General features: G+C 44.7%; 1 protein-coding gene across 1 annotated transcript in view; it reads right to left on the reverse strand.

The window, feature by feature from the left end:
* Positions 1-13,972, reverse strand: part of Snx30 (sorting nexin family member 30) — a 115,075-nt gene that overhangs the window by 8,661 nt on the left and 92,442 nt on the right. The window contains exons 5-8 of the mRNA XM_005352640.3: positions 13,152-13,347; positions 11,480-11,679; positions 6,674-6,760; positions 1,063-1,215 (exon numbers count right to left, since the gene is read on the reverse strand). Of these exons, the coding sequence (XP_005352697.1) occupies positions 1,063-1,215; positions 6,674-6,760; positions 11,480-11,679; positions 13,152-13,347 (636 nt within the window). The remainder of the gene's footprint in view (positions 1-1,062; positions 1,216-6,673; positions 6,761-11,479; positions 11,680-13,151; positions 13,348-13,972) is intronic.

Genomic DNA, 13,972 nt, shown 5'->3' on the forward strand with positions numbered 1-13,972 from the left:
CACACACACACACACACACACACACACACTCAGGCCCTCACTCCCTCAGGCTTTCCTCCGATGCTCACACCTTGTGGCCATGATGGAGTTCAATTTAATGAGCTGGCCCATTATCCAGGGATGATCCAGTTCAGAAACAATGCACTCCATAGAAAAGGCAGGTAAAGACGGAGGGCACCCATCTCCCCCAACTCTCAGCTGTATTTCCTTGGTTTTTCTTTGGTAAGCCGGGAAAAGTACAGGCATACCACCTAAAAGCAGTCGCCACAATCATCAAAGCCTCTACCACAGCCTAGGCCAAGGACGCGTCTTAGGGCTACAAGCTAGGAGATATGCCTGTCCCTATCACCTTCCACAGGAGAGAGGCTGTCCTGGCTCCAACAGCTCAACTTCAAGGCCACAAGTTATTCCAACTGAACTTAGGCCATTGTTTAACTCTAAGTGTAGTCTACAAAAGACAAATTCACTAGCAGAAATGACTTCAAATTAGATACATTAGGCGTGAACCTTGATTTGAGGAGATGGGCCTCTCTCTCGTACCCTCCCATCCCGTGTGTGCGTGCGTGTGTGTGAATAGAAATGTTTAACCTGAGGTCCACAGGTCAAGAGGGTGCAAGAATAAAAACTTTGCTAATAGCATTGCTTTCCTGTCTAATTCCATACAGCTTTATTTCAGGTATTTAAAAAGAGTATTAAAAACAAACAAGGTCTTAATAAGATGTCTATCAGCCTCAGCAGATGACTAAAGGGGATCCATGGCATAGTAAAAATAAAGAAAACTTTATGTGGAACCCCAAAGCCTCCATAAACTGGGGGTACCCATGTGCTGGTCTCACTGGCTCTGGGAAGCAGCCACACACTCCAGCAGTGTGTAAGAGGCATGCATGAGAACTGTCTCTCTGCTTCGAAACTCAGCCCTGCTCGGCCAGCGTGCTCGGGATAGCTCACACGCAAGTTAGGGATGGGACAAGGAGGATCATGCTTTGGGGTTTCTGGAAGACCCACCACCCCCACGAAAGGCTCTGGCCTCTAGAAACCACAGTGGCATGGGCTGCTTCTCACCTTCTCATAATACTGGATATTCTTGTCAGCCAAGCCCACGAGCAGCTGCCGGAAGTCATGTCGCTTGTTGCCCTGCCACCTCTCCATGTCAGCCTTAAGGTCAGCATTGAAGCACTCCATCCTGTCCTGGCACTTCTCCACATCTGCTGGCACCTGGAGTGGAAATAGATTCATGGCTTTTAAGTACAATTGGTTTCTCCTACTGTGAATTACTCTTCAAACATTTGTAGGGAGCCAAAGTGCTAAATTAAAATGTCCCTGGAAAGCAGAGGCTTGGAAGTGTTTGCAAAATGCAAACATCATCCCACCGTTAACAGAGCAGAGACAGACGGGAAACCACTCCTCTGTCTCCATCTGCAAATGGGAAAGAAAATCCCTGCAATCAAGTAGAGACCTGGGATCCTGTTAGGATTTACGCTTCCATGCTGACAAACGGGGCAGACTTTGTACATACAGCAGCAGTTTCTGCGCACAGACCTGCATCGTTCTGGGGTTTCTTGGGTCACGGGATGCCTTTCCTCAAGCATCTGAGTTAACTGTAAAAACGAAGCTACCAGCCAGCTCCCTCCTCTAAACTCCACATCATAAATAAACCGGGTTACTTCTGCACTCTAGGTGGCAGAGAATCAGAAAGTCCGAGAATGGAAGGAAAATCGTTGCGGTATCAAAAGAATTTGAAGCATAATAATAGCAGGTGGCTTCAAGTATTTCTTAATTTAGGAAGACTTTCTCCAAAGGAAGTGTGTCCCCTGGGATTCATGACCTTCACTTTGCTGCAGGGAGTTGCACTTATCCCACAGGGTTAGCGAGGGCCTCCTGGTCATGATGGTTTTCCAAAGTCAGATTTTTCAGTTTTATCTCAAGTGCTGCATTGGGCCCATATAGTGGTCAGGGCTTAACATGCCAAGCTAGGTCAACACTTGCCAGAAACAAATGAGACTTTCAAGGTTTTAAGTCCACAGAGCAATGAGCACAAATGTTCCCAAGTTACAGGAGTAACCATGGAGAGCCAGTTTCTACCCACCAGAAATGCAGACATGGCAGGGAGAGGGATGCTGACATCTGACACCCAGGTTTGCAGGGAGGTGACACTGTGGCTCTGTTTCTTGTTTGTGTTTTTTCTGACAACTAACTGATGAGTAACATCTAGTATTCCTTATTGTTAGTCATGCTCCTTGTGTCTGACAGACATCAGGATGGCAATATCCAAGGAAAATGGTTGGATGTTTTCTATCATAAGATTCAAAAGACTGGGGGCTGAGTCACCTGCTAAGGCCCCAGATGGCAAAAATGTCTGAATCAAGGGTAAGCTGTTGTTCCCACAAAGGCTCCTCCATGTCTGGTAAGAAAGTCTTTCAGAGAAGGCTCAGGTGTGAGAGCATGGGGGCTTGAATATCCACACAGGACCTGAGAGAAAGCTTTTGAAAAAGGTTCCAAGCACACAAACACAGAGCCAGACATGACTTCTTGGCCCTACAGTCTCTCAGGCTGGCCAAGGTGTACAGAGACGCAGTTCCTGGTCGCTGCCTGCAGGCTTGAGTCAGCCAGTACCACGTGAGGAGCTGCACGATGGGTTTAAAGCTTGGCTCACAGGGTCAGAGAAGGCTGCAGGCATGCAGTGAAGTGATCCAGACCAAGAAAAACTTTAAACAGATACAGTAAAAAATAGGTATAGATGGTCATAGGAAAAAAATAGTTTAAAAATAGTAAAGTCTTTAAAGAGAGAGTAATATAGAAGAAAAAATACACGTAGAGAAGGGAAACACACGGGGCCTCTGGATCTGGCATGTTTTGTTGACTTTAGATTTTTTGAATATTGATGAGCAAATGGCAGCGGAGACACTGGATTATGAAGGACGGCTGAACTAAACCACTCTATGTACCTTAGGGAAGTCTTAGCTTCAGAATGGAAGTCAGGACATGTGTTAGCTTGTGTGTGTGTGTGGGGGGGGTTATGGATTTGTTTTAACAGGAAACAAAAAGTTATGGCTCTCTTTAAATTAATGAAGATCAAATATGATTGGGGGAGACCTCCTACAATTCATAGCTACAGACATGAAGAAAGAAGCCAAGAAAGACTACAGGACAGGTTGACATGCATGCTGAGACTGCAGGAGCCTGATCCATCTTGCTGGCTACCGAGTTCTCATGACTTATTATTACATGCCTTCCTTTCATATGACATGAAGACAGGTTTGCTTCTACAGTCTAAACAAACTTATAAAGTTAACAGAAGCCCTTTTCCTGCTAAAACATAAAACAAAAAAGTCATCTTTAACTGTCTTGTGCACACTGTACATTCCATACTTGTGTTAATATACATACATGTTATCTTTAAAATGATGTGGATTCCCCTTTGTATATGTGAATATGTTTTTATTACTCTTAGTTAATAAAGAAGCTGCTTTGGCCTATGGCAAGGCAGAATAAAGTCAGGCAGGAAATCCGAACAGAGATATATAGAACAGGTAGAGTCAAAAGGACGCCATGTAGCTGTTGAAGGAGAAAGATGCCGGAACCTTATAGGTAGGCCACACCCTCGTGGCAATACATAGATTGATAGATTGGTTAATTTAAGGTGTAGGAGCTGCTTAGAAATATGTTCAAGCCATCGGCCAAATAGTGTTTCTATATAATTAACACAGTTCCTGTGTGGTTATTTGGGTCTGGGTGGCTAGGAAACGGAAGCGCAATCTTCACTTACATTAAAAGTTGGTGTTTTCAGAAAAACAGGACCAGATACCAATAAAGACAAGCAGCCCACGTGATCTAGTCTCTCAGAATGGCGTGAGACTCTTCAGATGAGCTCTCCCAGGACTTTGCCATCACCCTAATTCTCTCAGCGTCCCCTAAAGATGCCTTTGCCCCCAGACAAGGAAGCAGAGCCTAACACTTACATTCCCAAGAGGAAGGGTGGGTGAGTTTTGGTCATTTGGTGGTTTATGGATGTTTGACATCACTTGGGGTCCTGGTTACAAGTTGTTATTAGTAATGGTTAGAAAAAAAGCTAAAGGAAGATTAGATTCAGGGATCTCTTTCTGAAGGGAAAAGGGTAGATATAGTATAGAAATGATAGAATAAAAGGGTGGATTGTTGAATCTACTTTTGAACAACTACTACCCTCAAATATCTTATATTGATATGGATTTTTGTATTTTGATACAGATTTAAGATTATTCTTGTTATACTGAATTTATGTTTCTACTCTTGTTTAAGGTATTATATTTATGCAGCTTAGTTAAATATATAATGTAAAGTTTTAGCCCTTGAAAGCTAATTTAGGATAATAAAGACAGGTTAGTACTTAGTCATCTATAACATCAAACTTTTAATTAGCTAGGTATGTTGTCAAGGTCAGAGGTATATTCTAAAAAGATAGATGGTTTAAAAAAGCACTTCAAAGGTCTACAGAATATGACATTTAAAATGCTTTAATAACATAAGGATTTTCATGACAGTGAGGCATGTCTGCTCCTGGCAGCACCAATCTACTTCAAAAAAGGATAATGGGCATCTAAGAACCTCCATATAGAGTTTGATTTCAATGTGGAAAAGCTAGCCATTTGGGCAAAAAACTACCCTTGCCTCAATTGCTCACAGTATGCTGTCCAGACTGGACAAGCAGGGAAGAAAAGAAAATGAGTAACAAACAAAACTTAGCCAAGGCAAGGTAGGACAGTCCTTCAAAATTCCTGTTTCACAGAAAAGTCTGTCAGATAATCTAGGCCTGTAGGCTGAAGACAGATGCCCCACCACTACAGAGGAACCTTGGCTGACGAAGCCAAAGTTCTCTGCTGTTTCTATAATTTTAGAAGTTGTTCACTCTACACTTCCTGTTTACTCAAGTAATATTTTATCCTTCGTGGGTCTTTGATGGGGTTGAGGACTAGATATTTATAGTTTTACAGTTTTTCTTGTTACCAAATTCAGAAAAAAAACTTACATTATAGGTATACCGTTTTTTAAGGCTGAAAACATAAAAGCTTAAGTTGTTTATCAAATGATGTGGGAAGTCCTTCTTTATATGTGTTGCTTTTATTGGTTAATGAATAATAAAGCTGCTTTGGGCCTATTATAGTGTAGAAGTGGACAAGGCAGGAATTCCAAGCGGACAGAGAAGAGAGCAGGCGGAGCCAGGGAGAAGCCATGGAGCAGGAGACAGACAGGCCAGAACCTTGCCAGTAAACCAGGAGCCTCGTGATAAAATATAAAATAATTTTAAGATATTAGACCTAGCCAGCAATATGCTTATGGGATTGGCCAAGCAGTGTTTTAATTAATACAGTTTTGTGTAATTATTTCGGGTCTGAACGGCCAGGAAACAAACGAGTGACCTCCTCTAACAATCAAAACTATGTTTTAAGGTCTAAAAAGATATTTTTAGGATCATAATACAAGTTATGATAGAAAGTGGTATAGATATAAAATTTTAGACTCACTAAGATTGAATAGAAATACAGTAGCCTCTCCAAATTTGCCAAATACAAATGAACTGGACATTGTGGATATAATTCTTTTTTTTAAAGACATGTTGCATTTTTTAAAAGATTTAATTATTTATTACATATACAGTGTTCTGTCTGCATGTATTCTTATAGGCCAGAAGAGGGCATCAGATCTCATTATGGCTGTGAGCCATCATGTGGTTGCTGGGAATTGAACTCAGGACCTCTGGGAGCACAGCCAGTGCTCTTACTGCTGAGCCATCCTTTCAGCCTCATGAATATAATTCTTACCTAATAATTGTTCTTCATGTATATAGTTTTACTGTGTTAGAGCTGCAACCTTTCCTTTTTATTTAGACAAAAGGGGGAAATGTGGGAAATTTTACACTGTATGAAGATGTACTGCTGTGATTATTGTAATAAAAAAAAGCTGAATGGCCAATAGCTAGGCAGGAGGATTTCTGGGGAGAGAAAGGAAGAGGCACACAGGAGATACTGTGAGGAAACAGGAGGGTCAAGATGGAAGAGGGGTAATGCCATGTGGTAGAATGTAGATTAATATAAATGGGCTAAGTTAGAGCTAGTTAGGATCAAGCCTAAGCTATAGGCCTTACTTTCATAATTATAAGAAATCTCCATGTCATTATCTGGGAGCTGGCTAGTTCCCATAGATCACTATAGTGACACATTAATCAACACGAGAGACGTGCACCTGTGCTTGCTATGAGGGCATACTGGGTACAGAAACATTTCTGTACATCTGCATCTGACATGCTAAGCAGTTCACAGAACTGTTCTGTGACGGGATGGGATAAGAATACCGCCTCCTCTTTGAGACAGATTAGTAGCACAGCATCATGTGAAACATTTTGTTTTAAACACACACACAAAGTCAAGGAGTGTTATCTCTGAAGTCTGGGTTTCAAAATCCCCAAATCTATTCCAGGGAGGGGTGGGCAGATGACTAGTTTCGATGTTCAATTATCTGCCTGAACATTGGTCCCTACTATTATCTTTCTAATAATTCCCACCCCTTCTGTGAATACCACTGCAAATTCTAATCAAAAACAAGCAAAGAGAACAACATATCGGTAGTGGCAAGATCGCAACAGCATCAGTGAGAGCCTGCAGCTTTCCGCCCAGCCTTTGTTGGGGGCTGGCCTGACCTTGGGACGATCTTCCTTTCTCAGAGCCACAGCTTCCAGTTTGGCTTCGTACTCAGCCTGAACTTGGTCCCTCTTCTTCAATACATTCTGTGGAAGGCAGAGAGAAACATGTTAACAGTTTGCAAAGGGCTCTCCAACTCCCAACCCGGGACAGGGATTATGCTCCAAAAGCCGCACATAACACCAGTTTCTGAGGAAAGGAGGAGGGGAGGAAGGAGAACCAGTCCTGGAGATGGGGCTCTCCAGGGAAGAACACCAGATGCTGACAGCAACTGATTTTGGGAAGAGCAAGTGGGGGACACGTGCACCCATCGCCACACTGCCCAGAGGCCTCAGCCTCTGTGTACAGAGAACATTGGCAGATGCTGAGCTCTACGCTTAAATACAGGGCAGTCTCTGGGTTCAGGGGAAAAAGAACAGTCAAAATAGTTCTTAATTGTAATTATTAATTTGTATAATTGACAAAAATCATACATATTCATTTATTGTGTATGAACTGCTCTAAAATACATGCATATTATGATGTGGCTAAGCTGAGCTAATTAGCAGACATCACCTCATGCTCGTTTTTTGTGGTGAGAGCATCTAAACCTGTTCTCAGCAATTTTCAGGAACTCACTAGCCAGCTACCGTCACTCCATTACAGAGTAATTACAGATTTCTTGACGCCTTAGTCTGCCGGGCTGATCCCTGGTGTTGATTTGCCACTTGCTTATTCTCTATTTTGGGTCAGGTACAGGATGCAGAGGCTGAGTTCTCCCCTGAGGGTTCAATCTGGAAAAGGTCCTGATGCATACAAGGCTGGATGTACAAGAGTTCTGAGTCCCTGGAGAGCAGCAAATGGGCTCAGTGACAGTCGACCTGGGAGGAAGAGGCGAGGCAAGGCAGGTGCTCATGTTCTTCAGTCCACACCAACAAGTAGTACCGGACAGTGAGTAACACCCTGAGACTCTGCCCCAACTCACTTCCCTTCCTCCAATCTTATCCCTACAGTGCCAGACACAAGAGCTTGTAGAAAAAATAAAATAAAAAAAAGCACATCTCATTTCTTCTCCTGAACCTTTTTCTGGAATATTAAAAACTGGCAAACCACATATGGTAAGTCTTCTTACCCACTGACTCAGAAGCAACAAGTTACCTAGACAATTTCTAATCACAGATTCTACACAGGGACCTTCCATCACAGCATGGAGTCAGGGCAGGAAGAACCCATTTCTGGACTAAGTGTGAGGCACTTGGTACCCCTGGGGATGTGTCCAAAGCTCCGAGTAACTAAATGCCTGAAGGTTCTCTACAGCCCATTTTCTAAAGGGAAACATCCACATCGGGAGCCCTAAGTCTTCTAGTGGAGAATTTACTTTGAAGAACATGTACTCTGCAACCATTCGTCCTCCAGGTGGGCTGGTCATCTTTCTTCTAAGGGCTCTGATGTTCACTCCCCACACTCACGAATGTCTCCATTGGAGCCTTCTGTTGCGATGGGAATGTTCTTTAACATCTGCCTATCGAGTACTTGACATGACATGTGGCTCATGTGAGTGAAGTAATGGATTTGTGTTCATGTGTGTGTGCGTGCGTGTGTGCGTGCATGTGCGTGTGTATGAGAGAGAGAGAGGGACGGGGAAGGGAGAGAGAGAGAGAGAGAGAGAGAGAGAGAGAGAGAGAGAGAGAGAGAGAGAGAAAGCAGGTTCCTGCTCTTGCAAGAGCAGAGGTATCAGATGGCTGAGTTATGGACAGTTGTGAGCACTGGATGTGGGCGGTGGAACTATAATTTGTGTCCTCTGTAAAAGCAGCATTGAGTCATTTCTCCAGCCCTGAAGTTTTCTTTCTTTCTTTAAATTTAAAGTTAAGTAAATAATTATATATGACAGTGGCTATCACACTGAACAGGCTAAATCTATAACACAAGACAAAGGAAGGTAACAAGAACCTAGGATTTCTGATTTCACAAAGCCTAGGCTGCAGTCTACATCTACCTGCCTGGTACCAGGAGCACTGAACATCATCCTCTCCGCCCAGCAGAACTAAACATATGATACTGTCTGTGGGAGTGACGGCGTCCCATCCAGCGTCCACGTACTCCCCTTTACAGAACGCTGCATATCTTACTGAAAAAAGCAGGCATTTCCAGTCTAGCATTTCAAGGATTCAAGTCGCACAGACATGTACTGTTGGTGTGACCAGCATCTGAGAATCAATGTTCCTGAGAAAACGCCTTGGACTGCCAACCCAGTGTGTGGTTTTCTCTCCCTATTTTTATTATGTCTCTAGTTGAGGATGCCAAGACCCTTGAGAGGAGGGAAGTGAGAGAAGATTCATGCACCCTAGATGGCTACCATAGTCTAGAGGGCAACTAACTCCTCATCCCATTCCACAAAGAGGGCAAGAGAAGCTCAGATCCAGTAGTCTGGGCTGTTCTCTGTCCACGTCTCTGACACCCAACCTCGCCTGGAGCAAATGGAGTGCTCTCTTCAGGAGCAGACTTGGGAGGGGGGCGGATGTGGGCTTGCATCACAGAATCACGGGATAGCATAAAAGGCCCCTGACAAACAGACATAGAGCCTAATGTCTAAATGAGGAGACTTGGCATGGTGACTGTGCAGAGCCTGTCTGAAGTCCCACTGCTGGGTAACAGGACGACAGCAACTCAGTGTCCATCATCTTCTATTTAGGGTTTCACAGCCCAACAACCCAGCCATGCTGAAGGTTGAGCATCTTCTAAGGGGAGCCCTCTACATAGTGCAGGCCATGTTAAGGATGGCTCGCCACTCCAAACACAGCCTCTGGGGTACGGTTGGTCAAGCCAGCTTATGGCTATTATAGAGGGTTCATATGGGGATGAAAGAGTCAAGAAGCTCCATCTACAGAGAGGTACCCTGCCTCCAGAGAACAAACACAAGCCACCTGAGCCTCTCTAGGCAACACTAGCTTTCTCCCCCACTTCTGCCTCTCAGCATCAAGATCCATCAATCTAGGGGCAGAGAACAAAACAGCTCCATGCCTTCATGGAGCTTCCATGCCAGACAAGAGACGAACAACAAACAAGTAAGCAGTACTGGACGCAGCACGAAGGAAAAGTAAAACAGGGACAAATATGGGAAGGAATGAGGATGTGAAGGACAGAACTTCTCTTGGATGCCACTTTCAGAGGAAGAGCACTTCAGCAGGATTTTAAGCTGTCCTGATAATCTGGAACTTCACTGGTTTTCTGCTCAGATGAAGAGAAGGCTAAGGACTCAGTTCAGTTTTCACTTTTAACAAGAGAATTGTGAGGAAAAAGATGGAAAGAAATTTTAAAATATTTAAACCTTTCAATGAATATATATATATATGTATGTTCTAATGGGTTTTGGAGGGAGGACTATAAAAATTGTGTGAGACATTTTGAGCAGTACTGGATATGAGAACATAGTAAGAAACTGTTTTCTAAAATATCTGTGTATGTGTGATCATCGCATACCTATGTTCATGCACACAGAGCCCAGAAAGGACACTGGTGTCTCCCTCTATCAGGCTCCACATTATTCTCCTCAGATCCTGAGACAAGGTCTCTCACAGAACCTGGAGTTTGTAGGTTTTTTGCACCTAGACTAATAACCATCTGGCAAGTCCCAGTAATGCTCCTGTTTCTGCCACCCCCTATCACCACTCAGCACTGTGGTTACAGATGCCTATAGCCACACCTGGCTTATCCAACCTTTCATAGCAAGTGCTCTTATCCAACTCCCCACACCCAGCCATCTCCCCAGCCCAGTAACTGTCCACGATTCTTCCCCAGTGCTGAGAGTTGAACCTAGATTCTCAAGCACGCTAGTCGAGTGTTCCACTGAGATACCCAGTCCTTGGCTTTAGTTTTTTGCAGTTGTAATAATGACATATTTTTACTTGACTGTAGGAGCATAGATACCTGAGGTGCATATTCTTTTTAATGAAAAGATTTGTATCTTCAGATTTGGGAGATTTTCTTGTATTATCTCTTTCTTAATTTCCTTCCCTTGGTTATCCCGCGTTCCCTCAGCCAGGAGTTCCTCAAAGGATGCTGAGCCTTGGGATTAGTGCTCACCGCCACTCACTCGCTCACCCTCTGCCCCAGTTTTGGCATATCTGTGGTTGAGTTTTAGTTTCCAACTTTCTGGTCTTGCTTTCTAAGATTTCCTCAACCACATTTTCCAACTTTACAAATTTTATTTAACAAATCATGTGCTTTTTTAATTAACTATTTTTAATGTGTATGGATACTTTGCCTGTGCACTACACAAGTGCCTGCTGCCTGAGGAGACTAGAAGTGGATTCCTGGGATTGGATCCACAAACAATTCTAAGAAGTCATGTGGGTGCTGGGAATTGAACCTGGATCCTTTGGAAGAGAAGCCAGTGCTCTTAATCACTGGGCCATCTCTTCGGCCCCAACAAATCATGTTTTTAATTCCCAAAGTTAGCTGGGCAATGGTGGCGCACGCCTTTAATCCCAGCACTCGGGAGGCAGAGGCAGGAGGATCTTTGTGAGTTCGAGGCCAGCCTGGTCTACAAGAGCTAGTTCCAGGACAGGCACCAAAAACTACAGAGAAACCCTGTCTCGGAAAAAGAAAAAAATTCCCAAAGTTATTTAACTCCTTCTCCCACAGCATCGCATTCCTCAGTATGAGAACACTGATGGAAAATCTCCTCCGATCTTTTCTTCCACTTAATTCCCACCCTCTGTTTACCACACGTTCTATCTCTCTGTCTGTGGCGTCAGTCTTCAGGACCACAGAGATGGACAGATACCACATGCACTTGACGCTGCACAGAAAGCAAGCCAGTTTACCTTCATGGAATCTGAGTACAGAATGTATTCCCTGAGCACTGGTAGAAACTCCTCTGTTACATCATCAGTCAGCTCTTCCAAGGCCGTGGAGCAGTTCCCAATGCAGGCCGACACACCTTCCAGGGGCTCCGACAGTTCACCTTCCAAGGCGCTCCACGTGGAATACACAGGCCCATATTCCCTCAGCTCTACGAGGTACTCTATAGGAAGAGAAGCCACTTGGAATCTAGCTGGGAGTTCTCAGTGTATAACCAAGTTAGGAACTGGGTGCACAGCCTTGGCTGTTCTCTTTCCTGGGCATGCCTTCCTTTAAGTGTAATACATTCCTAACAATGTTTTTAATTTCTCAAAGCTATTGCAAATTACTAACATCCAAACATCTAGGATTCTTGTTAACAGGAACAAAAATGCCCTACATGGGAAAGTGACTAAGAGTAAACCCAGGGAACTTTGAAAATAATCACCTCTTCCAGTGCTGCAAATGCAACATCTTACAAAGCAATGTGGGGAGACTTTCATAAAGGTTCAGAGGGCCTTGGATCCCCTGGAACTGGAGTTATAGATGGTTGTGAGTCCACAGGTTCTAGAACTGAATCCAGGTCCTCTGCAAGAGCAACAAGTGCTCTTAATCTGAGTCATGTCTTTAGTACCCAGCAGTGGGATCTTTTTAAAGGCCGGGCGATGGTGGCGCACGCCTTTAATCCCAGCACTCGGGAGGCAGAGGCAGGCGGATCTCTGTGAGTTCGAGACCAGCCTGGTCTACAGAACTAGTTCCAGGACAGGCTCCAAAGCCACAGAGAAACCCTGTCTCGAAAAACCAAAAAAAAAAAAAAAGAAAAAAAATCATTCCCAATGGAGAAACAAGAGGGCTATGGGGAGCACACCCTGCTGGAAGCGATGAGGGCTATGGGGAGCACACCCTGCTGGAAGCGATGAGGGCTATGGGGAGCACACCCTGCTGGAAGCGATGAGGGCTATGGGGAGCACACCCTGCTGGAAGCGATGTGGTCTCAGACAGCAGACGCAGGCTCTCACTCAACAGTCCTATCAGTGCTTCCAGGGAAGAAAAAAAAATATTTTTCACCCCTACAGGGTAAATCTGGCCCTTCCTTTGTCACCAGGATTCTTGCCAGTTTTGACAAAATGTGGTTGCTGTGTTTAACTATTAGCAATTGACAGTAACTGACGCGTGTTTTAAAAGGCCTGCGTGACACCATTGTTCTGGTATGTCTGGTCTATATCTGTGTCAGAGGACAAACTGCCCCACTGTACCGGGATGTGGCTAATCAGGTGGCCATGACAGGAGACAGGTAGACAAGCAGTGGCGGTGACAAGGACAGAAAAGGGTGTGAAGAGAAGCAGGGCATGGTGAAGGAGTTCAAAAGTTTACTGGGTCATAACCTTGGCAAACATGGATGCCCACACCACCTCTCTGCTAAGTTTATTCCTGTGGATGGAGAGCTTGGGAAAGCACCATGCTGAGTGCAGGACAAAGGCCTGAGCACAAAACTCCATTCTAGTCACAACCAGCCCCTCCCTCTCTGTGTGTGGTTTTCAAGCAGAACAAGGCCTGGTTCTGCCTCTGCAGCATTTCTACGGGTTGCTTCAGCCCGGTATGTATGAACGCTATCCCCATCACTCTGGGCACCACTAGTCTCAACAAAGGGCTCACCTATTTCTTCTTTGATGATCCGCTGGGCTATCCGGTCAATGGTTCCCAGTTTGAGTGCAAAAGTGTCTAAGTAGTCGCCGATGGCTGCAAACTCCAGAGGCCGACTCCTCAGCTTATAACCGCCGGTGACGTGCTTGACTGACTCCCCCACTCTGCTCAGCAGTGCCATTCCCTGCTTCTTGTAGGCATTCAGGTCCTGCAGATGACAAGTACCATTTGGTCACGTGGCCAGGGCTAAGGAAACAGCTCCAGAAGCCGTGTCTCATTGGAAACGGAAGTACTAGAAAGCAGGGCTGTTAGGGCTGCATGCACATGATAGCCCCACTGTGGGAACTCTTTCCACTGGGAGGCCAGATAAACATCTACCTACTCTAATAGGGCAAACCAAAGTACAAGTCCAAAGTTCAAAGTGAGGAGTCAGGGACCTAACTGAGCTTACTTACAGAGTGCAGGTGTCTCACCCCCACATAGATGATGACAGACCCATAGCCACAAATATGGACAGCCTCCCTCAGCTAAACTTCTAGAGTCTATACACAGTAGCATCTGCCAAGACCAGCTGGCTGTGAAGTGAAAGAGGGTGTGGGCGGGATGAAGTGCCCGGCACACACATGCCTGGCCTTCTATGATGGACATCAATAGTCACAGCTGCTCTGATTCGATGGCAGCTTGGGAACAGCACTCTACCACAGACCCCAGACTCACATCCAGATGCTCATGTCCGGATTCCCTGTCAACATGGTGGGTCCCTAGATCCTCTAGTCAAATCTACACCCTGTCTTTACTACACCCTGTCTTTACTACACCCTGTCTTTACTACA

Source organism: Microtus ochrogaster, chromosome 10 (genome assembly GCF_000317375.1).
Source record: "Microtus ochrogaster isolate Prairie Vole_2 chromosome 10, MicOch1.0, whole genome shotgun sequence".
NCBI classification, from domain to species: domain Eukaryota; kingdom Metazoa; phylum Chordata; class Mammalia; order Rodentia; family Cricetidae; genus Microtus; species Microtus ochrogaster.